This window comes from Phodopus roborovskii, unplaced genomic scaffold, assembly GCF_943737965.1.
Source record: "Phodopus roborovskii unplaced genomic scaffold, PHOROB, whole genome shotgun sequence".
Lineage (NCBI taxonomy): Eukaryota > Metazoa > Chordata > Mammalia > Rodentia > Cricetidae > Phodopus > Phodopus roborovskii.
Window position 1 is genome coordinate 1,733,893 of NW_026126422.1, and position 14,499 is coordinate 1,748,391.

The 14,499-nt window shown below is 43.6% G+C and overlaps 1 protein-coding gene across 2 annotated transcripts in view; it reads right to left on the reverse strand.

The window, feature by feature from the left end:
- Positions 1–14,137, reverse strand: part of Eif4e (eukaryotic translation initiation factor 4E) — a 34,709-nt gene extending 20,572 nt beyond the window's left edge. Inside the window, exons 1-2 of one of the 2 annotated variants that reach the window (XM_051185413.1) lie at positions 13,986–14,137; positions 12,943–12,989 (exon numbers count right to left, since the gene is read on the reverse strand). In XM_051185413.1, coding sequence (XP_051041370.1) covers positions 12,943–12,960 — 18 coding nt within the window. In that variant the 5' untranslated portion in view covers positions 12,961–12,989; positions 13,986–14,137. Of the gene's footprint in view, positions 1–12,942; positions 12,990–13,218; positions 13,898–13,985 lie in introns of those variants that run through there. The other variant, XM_051185414.1, reaches the window with a different exon arrangement.
- Positions 14,138–14,499: the final 362 nt, after the last annotated feature.

Here is a 14,499-nt window from a genome sequence, read left to right on the forward strand (position 1 = left end):
ATATGATCAACGCAACTGACAACTGCAATTAGTCATCAGTTCTGTAGGGTGCTTTGAATTTGAAAAGACAGCAGATGAGTAAATGAGGCATACCAAACAAGATTTTCAAACTCTGGGGTGGTCTGGCTAGTTCTTTCAATTTTACCATAGGAAACATAAATATAAATTTCAGAAGTTGAATCATCAGCATTCATATCTCTGCAACATCATAGAACTGACCTAATCTACCTGGAGCATGCTCTTTCAGTTAGTCCTTGACTCAACAGTTCTGTCTACCCTCAAATTCTTCCATCATTCCATCCCAGCCCAATCAGGCAAGTGTGAATATGAGGAGGAGGAGAAGAAGAAGGAGAAAATGCTGGTGACTTGTTTGGAAATAACTACCAGCATGATCATCACACTCAAATGTCAATGCTTTTCTTCCCAAAGAAACTGAGTTAATTGTTAAAGTTCAATTCCACAGTAATAGACAACGCACACCTGGTAAATTAGCACAGTTCCCTTGCATCACTATCTCACACACTACATTAAAAAGGAAATTCTATTACAGCAAAGAGAGCTGAACACCTACAAGTTACAAACTTAACATCAAACGGGGTCAAGGCCCTACATCAAACAAAGGCACAGATGAGGACAGGCGAAAACCAGAGAAACAGCACTTTAGCTTCTGGGATGCTAGAGCTACAAATATGAGCCACCATGCCAGCCTCCTAAAATTTTATACTTGATCAGCGTTAAGTTGTAACTATCAAGTAATGTGCTGCCTCTGTATGAATTATCCTTATACACTCAAACATCACAATGCTGGAAAGAGATGGCTCAGTAATTAAGTGTATTCAATACCTTCCAAAGGACTAAAATTTGGTGCCCAGCATTCATGTGGCATAGTTCACGACTACCTGTAATTCCAACTTCAGGGGATCCAATGCCCTCTTCTGGCCTCTGCAGTCACCAGCACTCACGTTCACAGACCCATAGTCAGACAGACAGACACACAAACACACTTTTTAAAAGGTAACCAGAGTGCCTATCTCATGGTAATCAATCAAGTGTTTTAATGAATGACTGTAATATTTTCTCCGAAAACTATATAGGAAGACAGTGGGAGTAGAACATATGAAAGTATTGTACTGAAACCTAATTTTTGTGTACTATATTAAAAATGTTTATTAAAAACCATAGTACAGGGCCTGGAGAGATGACTCGGAGGTTAAGAGTTCTTCCAGAGGACCTGAGTTCAATTCCCAGCAACCACATGGTAGCTCACAACCACCTATAATAAGAGCGGGTGTCCTCTTCTGGTGTGCAAGCATGCACGCAGATAACTGTGCACATAATAAATAAAATCTTTAAAAAACCCATAGTACACAGCAATCAAAACACACTAGTATACAGCAAAAGCAGAAGAAGGGACACGGAGAATGCAGATGGCAAATGGTAACTGGATCAGTGCAGCTCAAGCTGACAGTACCTTCAGAACTGCAGTAAAAGGGTTATGTTGAAGGAAAATTGGTTAAAGAAGCTAGATTCCTCAACTCCCTCTGCTAACTCAAGCTACTGGGATTGTTGTGGTGAGTTCAAAAACAAGTAACAATCTTGTAGGAAATCTTGTGCAAAGTGTGAGTGCTTTCTCCCCACCCCAAAACCAAAGAGGAAAGTTACAATCTTACATGCACATAAAACTACAGGAAGCTATAAGAAAAAGAACACTCAAAAGACAGAAAAAGCAGAATGAGAAACACCTGCAAATTAAAAATAGGTTAGAAATTAGAAATACATAAAATTTCCCCAAATATTAGTCTAAGAAATCCAAACTCTTAAGAAAAAAAATATGAATGAACAAACACTAACAGACTTGTCAGAAGTGATGGATTTGCTGCGCTGTCATGTTTAAAACATCTCCAGCCTTTCTGCTGTCTGCTTGGAGGCAGCCAAAACATAACTTTCTTCAATTGTCCCAAATCTCTGGGATCATCAGATTCCAGCCACCTCTACCATGCCACCCATGCTCAAGCCAAGGCCTGCCTGTTGTCGGAAGTACACAGGTTGTTAAATCTGTCTGCTCTGCCTCACCCCCATGTCTGTATCCCAACTAAAAATAATAGAACACTGGTGGTGTCAAGGCAAGAAAGAGTAATGAATACTACAGTGACCCTAAGATAGGAGTACCTTTTGCGTATGTGTAGATTATCAAAGCCCTCAAAGAATTGGCAAAAAACACCACAAACTAACTTTTTGTTTTCCAGGACAGGGTTTCTGTGTTAACAGTCCTGGCCTGCCTCTTCCTACCAAGATTAAATGACACACATCACCATGACCTGGCTGAGGGTAACACTTATCAACAAAGATATCCCAGAGAACTTTCTGGAGCCACTACAAAGCCTGTGCGACAGTGCTGGCTACAACCCTCGTGACACCAATAGTGGCACAGTGGAATGGTCAACTAGTTAAGAATGACAAAGGAAAGTGTTTCAATAAATAAATAAAAGGAAAACAAGCCATTGCAGTAACTGGATGAAGACCTATCAGCAGCTACAACAGAAGCTGACCAAAGAATGGCTTCAATTTTCTCAAGACACCAATACAGGCTAATATTGCTTAGTTACTAAGGTCTCAAAAAACATTTAATTTCCATGTAACTTACTTATTTACTTACTTTGACAATTTCATGCACATATATATTTTCATCCCCAGTGCCCACCCCCAGGGAATAAGCTGTTCTTCCAAAGTCTCCCTCCTATTTTTTGTCTAATGTTTTATGACCCAACAAAAATTGTGTGATCATGAGGGAGGGGACGGCAGGATTATATACTGGAGCACGGGAAATCTCAATGGCTATACCACTGAAGAAAATCACTCCCATTTCCCCTCAGCCCACGCACTTTCTTTAAAAAATAAATAAATTAATTAATAATAAAAACATAGAAAGATGCTGATGTAACAAAGTGAGACAAGAAACCAAACAGGAAAAAAGACAATAGGACACAGCAAATGAATCAATGCAAGTCACACAAGTCAGAAGGAAGAAAACAAGGAGCACGGTGCCCTAGGCAACAGAAAGCAGCATGTGATTAAGGTGTAAATGACAAACAAGCAATGTGATTTGATGGGCTATAATGCCAACATGTCCATTATACCATCTTATCTAACAAACACAAGCAAAATACCAGTCCAATGATAGAGCACCCTGCCTAGCATCCTTAGGGCTCTGGGTTCAGATGACAGCAGTGTAAAATATAAGCTGAAAACAAACCAACTCATGTGGGACGTCTGGCCCAGACCTTAATTTATACATTACTCCTTTTGACCACATTAGTGAAAAGTTTCCTTTCTTTTCCACTGGCCTATACATTTAGGCCAAACAACTTAGCTCTAATCTAATCTTAAAACAAGGTAAGACTGGTCCGCCCCTACAGATTAGTCTCTATTATTGAAGTCTTTGCCTGGCCCATAAGACAAACAATAATGTGTGTCCTACTTTCTCAGGACATGCTCACAATTTTACTCACTGGCTTCTCCAGGAAAGTCTATGCTACAAATTCTAGCAGCTGAGGCTAGACTACAAGTCCAAAATTATACTCAACTTGCCCCCCTACCCAGAACTTCTACCAAACAATGGCAGCATCATATCTTTTTCTTACACATCATGTAGGTTTTCAGGATTGTGTTGGTCCCCCCCCCCAAGCTAAACAGTAAGTCAGGTCTGGTGTTGCAGGCCTGTAATTCCAGAAGATGAAAGGTGATGATGACAAGTAATTAAATAGATAAATAAATGAAGGAATAAACAAGTAAACAAATGTGGGGCTAGGAAGTGGTCGCACAGGCCTTTATTCCCAACACTTGATTGGCAGAAACAGGCAATCTATGAATTTTAAGCCAGTCTGATCTACACAGTGAATTCCAAAACAGGGTTACACAGAGAAACCTTGTTTCAAAACAACACCTTTCCCAATGGAATAAAATAATAGGGGGAGAGAATACCTAAACTAAATCTTATTCCACCAAGTAAAACCTTGGGTACTCAGGAACGGGTTACATCTGTTGAGCCACTGGCCAAAGGAATTCCATAGGCACCCACCTCCACCCCAAACATCACAGGCTACTGCTGAAGCTACTGGTTGCGCTCCACAACCTGTTGGTAAGGCCCTATTGCTGAAGACAACACTTAGGTCACTGAACACAAAAGTTCAGCTGATGCCTAACTAAAGCTTCCCCCATACTGACTAACACTGGGGTACTGGAATGTACTGCATGCTATCAAAAAATCAGAACCTTATTCAACCCACATCAAAGACACTTCTTGCAGTCGGTGAGAATTAACAGAGACCCACAACTAGACAATTTATAAAAAGCAAGAAGCTTTGTGGAGCACTGTCCTGAAAGGGATGTCCCCATTAAAGTCCTCCCCACAGGCTCAGGGAGAACAGTGCCTTCAAGATACAACAGAATTGATGGACAAATCAACACATGCATGCATGACTGTGTAAGCATGACTGTGTAAGCATGAACAAGGCCTGCAGTGTCAAGCTGGACAAAGGTCCCAGCACTAATGGATAGTAGACACCGACCGGCTCCTATCACTAACTAGCCAAGCTCTCTGCAATTGATACCCATTGTCAGTGGGAAAATCAGTTTTCTCCAACTGAATGTCACTAGGTACACTACCCACACTCCAGGGCAGGACCCATGCCCAGGATTAGTTGGCAAAACAACTCAGTGGTATTACTGTGAAATTTTTGTTTCCTTTTGCTTTGTTTGAGCTTTTCTCCCCCCTTGGTCTTATTGGTCTTTCGCTTGTTTTGATTTTCATTTTGGTGGGAATTTTAAAGAACAAAGTTGTGTGGGTAGGGAAGTGGGGAGAATCTGGGAGGAGGTACAAGAGGGAAAAACATGATCAAAACATACTGTACAAAAAATTTAACTAAGAAATAATAAAAAAAAAATCACAAGACAGGGTGGCACATGCCTTTAATCCTAGCACCTGGGAGGCATATGCATGAAGATCCTTGTGAGTCCGAGGATAGACTGACTGGTCTACAAAGTGAGTGCCGGGACTATTACAGAGAGAACCCATCTCAAAAATAAAATAAAAATCTATTGTAAGAAAAAGGGGAACAACTGTCACATGTCAGGATAGAAGGTAGTACGTAGACAGACAAGAAAACATGGGGCTGGAGAGATGGCTCAGCAGCTAAGAGCACTTGATGACCCAGGTTCAATTCCCAACACCCACATAGGAGCTCACAACCGCCTGTTGTTAGTCCAGCTCCAGGAAATCCAATGCCTTTCTGTGGCCCCCGCTGGCCACACATAAAAATAAAATGCATTTAAAAGAATATGACAACGGAATAAAAAGAAAAGTTGATTTCCTTAATGATAGGTACTTGCTTTCAAGTTTATTACTATAAATCACATATATGTACTCTAATCATATGTAGATATTATATATTTATATATAAACATATACAATTTGCATTAATTTTTTAAGCTCAGAGAGCAATATCAATTTCGCACACCAAATGATCTTTAAATTTTTAAAACATTAGTGTTTTTAAGATAAATTTAATTTATCCACCAAATTGGACACCCCCAATTGTACTTTCAAAATTAAACCAAATACAAAACACATATAACCCACATGGTAGAGACACCGCTCATCTTTATTCTCTGACCTCCACACGACCCCCTTAGCAGTCTCCTAAGTGAGTAACTGTGATAAAAACACATATACTAGAAAACAAGAAAAAAGTAACATTTATACTGAACAGGGCATCTGGGGAAGAGGCAAGTTCCTTTTCACAACAGTAAAAGAAAGGCAGGCACAGGGGCACACACCTTTAATCCCAGGCACTGAAGAGGCAAAGGCAGGCGGATCTCTGAGTTCTTGGCCAGTCAAATATACAATGAAACCCTGTCTCAAAAACACGCACATGTGTAAGTGCATGACTGTGTGTGTGAGATGGCTTAGTGGTTAAAAGTACTTGTTGCTCTTGTAGCGGATCCAGGTTCAATTCCCAGAAACTACATTGTGGTTAACAATCATCTCTAACTCCAAGAGAATACTTTTACGAGAACCATCAAGATATATATGAAAGGAAGCTATGGGAAAAACAGACTAATGATTCATGGATACTGGACAAGGTATAACCAGTTGCAAAGTCCATTCTGCCCAAGGAAGCTGGGAAACAGCCACATGCTGCCTTACGCCAGCTGACCCAGTCTTCACAACCCAGAATATGGGGACCTCTGCCTCTCTCATGTCTGCAGATTCTAAGATGGCACACCCTAAGGCTGATACCCCAAAGCTCTGACAGAATGAATTACCATAGCAGAACCCAGTACCCTCTGACCTCAACAGGAACTTACAGACACATGACATACATTCATATAGACTCATACATAAGTAAAAACAAATTGACAATAAAAGACAGGACTTAGCCAATTGCAGTCAATGTATTTAATGTTTCGCATTCAATGTATTTATCTATCATTTATTCATTTATTATTTATTGGGGGGGAGGTGTTGTCGAGACAGGGTCTCTCAGTGTAGCCCCGGCTGCCCTGGAATTCACTCTGTAGACCAGGCGGACCCTGAAATCACAGAAATCCACCTACCTCTCCTCTCCCTGGCTCCAAGTGCTGAGATTAAAAGGTACTCACCACCACTGCCCGTTTTTTTAAATTCACTTAAACTTTCCACTAGCAAAATATCCTAAGTGGCAAAAAAAAAGAAGTCAGGAGAAGGGAAGTGATCCCTTCATCGATGTCTTTTGAAATCTACAAAGTTCTAGACCAAGTACTAAAACAAGTGACTATTACACAATGAGCTTTTCATTTTTGTAGGTTATCAACAAATCCAACAAATTAAGATATGTTAAGAGCAGTTTTTCTTGCCAGCCTCAAATAACACAGAGATGCTGTATTAGATAAAATTCTGTTGGCCAGTTACTAGTATTTCTTATTGGCTAGCTGTCTTACACATTAACTCGTTTCTATTAATCTAAGTTTCTCCATGTGGTCTCATCTTACCAGAGAGAGGGGCTGGCGTTCTACTCTTTCCGTCCTCCATGTTGAATCTCCTCCCTACTTTTCCCTCTCTCCTCCTAGTCTCCTAGTCCCACCTATCTTGCTTTCCGCCATCTCCCATCAAAGATATTCAAGGGAAGAACCAGCTCCTATTCTGAAAATGTACATAATTTTTGTCATTCCCTACACAATACAGGGCAGATCTTGCTGTGGTATGTGTCATGCTAGATATATTATCCCAAGTTCACAGCAGGATGTATTAAGTTACATGCAAATACACCTATGAAGCCTAAGTTATCTGTAGGCTATTTTCTTAAAATTCTATGCTTTAATTCAACATGATTGCATAAGTAAGCATTGTCTAAAAGCCTGTCTGGACAACCGTCAATATTATAGCTGAAACAAAGCCCCTAGTAAGCTTATCAACACTAAGTTCCCTTCCTCAAGTTACTCTGCATGTCCAGCAGATAGACAGTAGGGAGTATGATGTCACAAGCAGAGTCAGGAACATGGCTGCCTTCAAGATTTCCTCATCTGTGAATTAAGAATAACTCCACTCATCTAACAGAACTGCCGCAAGCATTAAATGAATACATATAAAGTACTTTGCTCTGAGGTCTGACACACACTAAGTTAGCAATAAATATCTGCCTCTATTAAAAATAGTCGCTACAAAAGCAAACAGTTGTTACAAACAGGTAGTGATTAAAAGGTTATTTTTTAAAAATTATTTGCTTAGAACACTAAATCCATATTCCTGGAAATACTAGTCAGCCTTGTCATGATGTGACACAAATCCACTTAACATGGTGTGACTAAGCCTCCCATCAATTTCCAGGGAATGATGCATTTTTAAAGTTGCAATACACACAGAACATATGTACGATCTTGCACGCCTGTGCACACACACACACATATATTCAGGGACAACTACTTGTTTCTGACTGTTAAACAAAAATGATTAGTTTTTAGATGAAAAGCAATCGCTTTCTTCTCTAGATGTGACTAGACTCTGTTGAAACAGGAAAGGCACCAACACCTGAGGCTGCAATCATAGGCTTCCCAGAGCTTGCTAATGGCCAAGGACTGACAAGAATGTCCCAGCAGAAGATGGGTGCATGCAGAGGTGCCTGTATGCAGGCAGAACCTTGATCCAGTACAAACATGAGCTCCACATAAGTGACAAAATCACCTCCAAATACTCCATTTACAAATCAGGATAAAATGAAGGTATATGATTCCCATTTTTCAGCAGGACTGAGAAACTTCAAGGTTCTTCATTTCTAGGGAAATTTAAATGAGATTATAGGAGCCATGCTCATTTTCACTTCGCAGTCATCTCCCTGAGAACGATGGCCCCTGAGAACGATGTCGCCACTCCCAATGTAACAGAAGACAATCGCCAGTGAGGCAGGGAAGGAAAAGGAGAAATGAGCATTACAACAGCTATTGGACATGTCTCAGAAAAGTCCAGGGCTGCTGGCACTTCTATTAACTCTATAGTCTTAGCCTTCTACAACAGTGGTTCTCAACCTTCCAATGCTGTGACCCTTTAATACAGCTCATGTTGTGGTGAGCCCCAGCCATGAAATTATTGTTTCTACTTCATAACTATAATTTTGCTACTCAAGGAATTACAAAATATCTGCTTTCTGGTGGTCTTAGGCAACCCCTGTGAAAGTGTTGTTCATTCACCCCTCAGTTGAGAGCCACAGTCTTAGAAATTAAGTATGTCATTCATGAAAGTGTTATTTGCTCAGGACTTTCTGTTCAATCTAGATTAAGCCAACCTGCCTCATTTTACATCGATTCTATGTAACTATGATGCATCACATTTCGTTTCTCTAAGTCAAATGATCACACAGAATCAGAGTATAAAGTGAAGTGAAATTGACAATTGAACAAAGTTACTAATAAAATGGGTTCCTGCTGGAGAAATGGCTCAGTGGTTAAGAGCATTGGCCACTATTTCAGAGGACACAGGTTCAATTTCCCACATGGCAAGCAGCTCATAGCTGTCTGTAACTCCAGGTCCAGGGGACCTGACACTTTTACCAGCAAAACACCAATGCACATTAAATGAATAAAATAAAATAAAACATGGAATGAACTTTTAGGGCTGGAGAAACAGCTCAGTGGTTAAAAGCACTGGCTGCTCTTCCTTCCAAAGGACCAGAATTCAATTCCCAGGCCCCATATAGCAGCTCACAACTGTTTGTAACTCCTGTTCCAGGGGATCTGATCCTGTCACACAGGCATACATGTCAGCAAAACACCAATGAACACAAAATATAAATAAATTACAAAAATGTGTTCCTCACTTTAAAAAATTGTCAGAGTCTGCTTACCAATAAACAGCTTTTTGTCGGTACATTTACAACATTTAGTGCTTTTCCTTGTTTCTCTTAAAGCCTTTTAAACATATATTTATTTACTGACTCCTCTATGTATGCACTCGCCTTGGTATGGACTTGGGAGGTCAGAGGACACTTTGCAAGAGGTCCTGTTTGCACCATGAGGGTTCTAGGGCTCCAAGCTATCTATCTCAGTGGATCTTTTCTCTTAAATTTTATTTTGCTTTGAGATAAGGTGTTGTCATGTAGGCCAGGCTGTGCTCCAATTCACAGTTCTCTCGCCTCCACTTCCCAGTGAGTGCTCAGGTTACAGGCAAGCACCACCACAGCTGGCTTCTCCACGCTTCCCAGTCTTATTTTAAAAGCAGGGCTAAGTATAAAGAGAGGAAATATATGGACTAGGGATGGTGTTGTGCACCTGTATATCCCAATGCTGGAAAGGCAAAACTCCCACCCCAAGATTTAGGCAGACCAGCCTGATCTACAGAGTGAGAGTTCCAAGAGACACACATACAAACAAAATGAGTTCCAGAGATAAACACACAAAAACAAAAATAACAAGAAATTCCAAAAACTAATGAAAGTAGTCTTTAAATAACAAGAAAAACAGAACAGAAGAAAAGCAAGTTATCTAAAAGGAAGCAAGAACCACTAGAAGATGGTTGAGGTCACGGTCTACCATCTTCACCGAGTCTAATTTTGACTTTCTTACAATTCCAAGCTAAGAGGAGTAGCCTTTGTCTACAGATTCTGTAAAGCAATATATTTCCCTTTTGAATTTCTCAATCTATATGTGCAAGCCATTACTTACATAGCTAATCTTAAACTCTTAAAAACACTGACTGAAAATGACTGATTATTTATAGATTTTCCATAGACTAAAAATCTGACATGACAAATATTTATAAAAGGTTGGATATGTAAGGAGAGAAAAATCACATACTCATAACTAAGTGGTTCTCAACCTTCCTAATGCTGCAACCCTTCAATACAGTTCCTCACGATGTGGTGACCCCAACCATAAAATTACTACTTCATAACTGTAATTTTGCTGTTATAAATCAAAATGTAAATATGTGTTTTCAGGTGGACTTAGGTGACCCCTGTGAAAGGGCTGTTCAACCCCCCAAAATGAGTCACGACCTACAAGTTGAGAACCACTGTTCTAAGCACTTACCATTAGGCACACTACAAAAGAAAAAAAAAAAAAAAAAATCACACACTAAAAACAGCAGTGACCAAATAAAACTTGCACAAGCTTTTACAGTTCCTCAATTGCAATCCAATAGTAAAATAAATCAGCTGCTTAAAAAAAATTATCTGAAACTGAAGAAGCATTAGTGTAGTTTAGAATAGAATGAACTTAGTGTGGACTAGGCTCTGAGCTGAAATCAAGCATCAAAAACAAATCTTTTTGTTATTGTTATTTGTTTTCTTTCCAAGACAGGGTTTCTCTGTGTAGCCCTAGCTGTCCTGAAACTCACTCTGTAGAACAAGCTGATTGGAACTCACCTACCTCTGCCTCCAAAGTGCTGGGATTAAAGGCATGGGCCACCACAGGCAGGCTCCAAAAACAAATCTCAAAGTATTAAGAAGAATACCATATGACAAGTCTAAAGGCAGGGGTGTTTAAAAAAAAAAAAAAAAAAAAAAGGTACCTCGATGCCATTTTGCATACCATCTCCAACAAGTTTCAATGCAACTTTCACAACAGGGTCATCACTAGTATTTCAACTCTGACCCCAACTAGGCTCCTAAGAGCTCACAACGAACGAGTACAGACCACATTTTTTTATGCAACTTTACATTCTAAACCTCACTTGGTACCCCACCCTAAACATCAGCAGCTGTAAGTACTGACTCAGAACAAACTCTAAAGACACTAAATTGTGGCTTTAACACAATCTAAGACTTGAATGTAACTGAAATGCCATAGAACATATTGCTGTTTTATTGCTTAGGGTCTTTTTAGTTTTGCTTCTATTATTACCCAAACTATTTTCCCCTAACACTCAAAAGTAGACATCAGAACTTGTCAAGAGAGTTTAAGTTAAATTTAAATGCTTCCCTCATGTTCTTAAATAATATTGATATTCTACAGTCAGTTAATTTCACTAACAACTGATGATGCAGTTTTGTAAGCAACCAAATTGCCAGGAAAACTGATGCCAATAAAGAACAAGTAAATCATGCCAAAAATAAAAAAAAGTTGCCTTGAATTCTGCCAAGTCTGTTTTGCAAACTAATCAAAATTCTTCAGTCTATAGGTGAGTCTACAAGCGTTCCTTTCCTAAGTCAAAGGTTGCTACTCTACACCTTAAATCACTTTGAGATTTTAATCACACGGGTGTGACATTTCTTAAAAAACCTGGGACAGATGGCCAGTGACCCAGCTGTTGGCAAGCCCAAAGCATGACAAAAAAAAAAAAAGCATCACTCTTCTTCCTTCCGGGTAACTACCAACATGCTGCTCCGTGAGCATCTTGCTTCAATCGATTTCGGAACAGTGCTTTAACTAAGAGGAAAGCAGTGCAGGGTGGGGTTAAAAAAAAAAAAAAAAAAATCAAACGCACTACTGAGAGGCCGGACTCCAAACGCTGTCCTCTGACTTGCACACGCGACCCACGGCTGGCGCTGCTGCCCTCATGCTTATTTTTTCTTTTTTCTTTTTTTTTTTAACTTAAGGAAAGACAATCTTGGAAGTTTCTATTTCCAATACTAGTGTTCGCTGGATAGCTTCCAGCCGATCAGGTCGCCTAAGAGAACAAGAACCTACAGAGTCGTCGGAGGCGTGCGCGCAGCGCCCAGGAAGATGAATGAATGGGAAGCCCGGCGCGTGTAGAAGGCAGGGCTCCGGCCAGCCGACCCGCGGCGGCGATCTGTAGGCCTCGCTCCTCCCCTCCACTTCTCCATGACAGCCCAGTCCCGGTGCCGAGGGGCCGGGACAATGTGATCCCCTCCGCGGGCCCCCTCCCCCGGCCCGGCGAAGGGTGCGCGGCGCGACCCCAGGGCGTCCTCCCTCCCCACTCCACGCAGAGCCGCCGGCCGCGCTCCTGCCGCGCCCCTCCTTCCTCCCCTCCCTCCCGCGCGCCCACCGGCTCCGCCAACCCACCCTCCTCCTCCTCCTCGGCTCGAGCGCGGCCGGCACGCGGACCCCGGCGGCGGCGAGGGCGCGGCTGCCCCGGGCTCCCCGGGCTCTTCCAGGCCGGCTCGCCGCCCACCCGTCCCTCCCGAGCACGGTGCCCGCTACGAGCCCGCCCCGCGGCCCCGCCGCCCCCCCCCGCCCCGCGGCCCCCGCCGCCCCCGCCCCCGGGGCCGCGCGGCGCCCCTCCCCCCCGCCCCGGTGCCCGGGCCCCCACACGGCGTGTGCGCTCCACGCCGCCGCCGCCGCCGCCAGCCTCCCGCCGCCAAGGCTGCCCGCGGAAGGTCAGGCCGAGGGGACACGGGCCGGGCGCGGCCGGGGGCGGCGTGCGCGCCGGGAACGCCGTCCCGCGGGGAGTCCCTGAGCGGAGGGAGCCGGAGCGCGGGCACCTCGGGGGTGGGGGCCGAAGGCAACACTCACCGGTTCCACAGTCGCCATCTTAGATCGATCTGATCGCACAACCGCTCCTGAAGGGGGGGCGAGAGGAAAAAATGAGATTCAAACCGGATTGGCCGGCTCCTGCCCACGTGACGGACGTGTCCGTTTGGCCCTGGCGGCGCCTGCGCAAGACTGCTGCTGCGTGGGGACCGAGAGGCTTCTGGGAAGTGGAGTCTCTCTCTCTCTCTTTTTTTTTTTTTTTCTTAAGGCGAAGAAGTTTTTTTTTCTCTTAAAAAAAAGGGACAGAAAACTGATCACGTGGTCGCTGGCGAGGGTGCGCGGCTCCCGGCGCCGCCGGTGCTTGCTGCAGAGTAGGTTTTAGGCCTCTGCGGTGCCGCGAGCGGAGCTGCGGTCGCAGTCACTGCGGGGCATTCCTGCTGTGCCCTTTGTCGCCCAGTCCTCCCATCTCTCCTACAAGATTGGGAACTGCAGGCTCAGCACACGCAAGAAGGCTTCATTGGCTTAGCTGAGGTTCTAGGACAAGTTGCTTGTGTGTTTTTATTTAGTTTTCTTTTCGCCTCCCACCATTTTCTCTTGGTTTCCGAAAGAGGCGGCGATGGAGATGGAGAGTCGGTTGATGCGGTCTGCGTTCTCCCCGTCCCCCGAGATCCACTAACGCGGGTGGTCACTAGTTTCCATCGCTGCCCCAGCGGGTGGGCGGCCTAGCCCACGGTACCCACTCGCACGCTTGGGGGAGGGGAGGAGTGCACGCGTCGGCTTTTCCCGTTCCCAGTCCTGAGATGAATGCGTCAGGGTTGAATCTTGCTGGACGTCAAAAGTTTGGAAGTTCTGTCCAATCGGTTCCAGTATTCTGCTTGAACGTGAACGGAAATAGCCTACGTCCAGGTGCCAGCCAGGGAAGCCACTCGGGGCTCCGCTGACTCAGCCCTGGACTGAAGGTCAGGAGTCGTTAAGCCGGGTCAACTATGACTCTCGACGTTGACTCATGCTCCTTAGGGCGAGTGACTTAATCGCTCGGTGCCTCAGCTTTTTCATTTATGAACCAAAGATGATAATACACTTACCTCACAAGGGTGCGCTGTGGGAAGGGCTGTAACCAGCTTTGAAAACGCTTCGGAACCTAAATGCCAGGACCAAGCGCGTGCCTTCCTAAGGACCAGCTGCCTCCGCCTCCGCTGCTGTTTTAACAATGTTTTCTCCTGACACAGGGTCTCCCGTAGCCCAGGCTAGCCTCGAACTTGCGGCGCAGGGGAAGATGGCCTTGAACTGTAGATCTATCTTCCTGCCTCCACCTCTCCCTAAAGGACTGGGAGTGCTGGCGCGTGCCGGGGTGGGGGTGGGGTGATGCGCGGTAGGGATGGAACCCGGGGCTTCCGGAGTGATGGGCGGGCACTCTACCAGCTGAGCTCCATCTCCAACCCTTAGCAACGTTTTAAATTTTTCTTTTGTTTACTTTGTTACATTGCCATATACATCATCGCAGTTTTGCAGTTTGAAGACTTTTTTTTTTTTCCTTTACGAATGTAGCTGCTCTCAACAGAAGCTTTATGTTCAGGAAAATATGTTCATAACAACTAT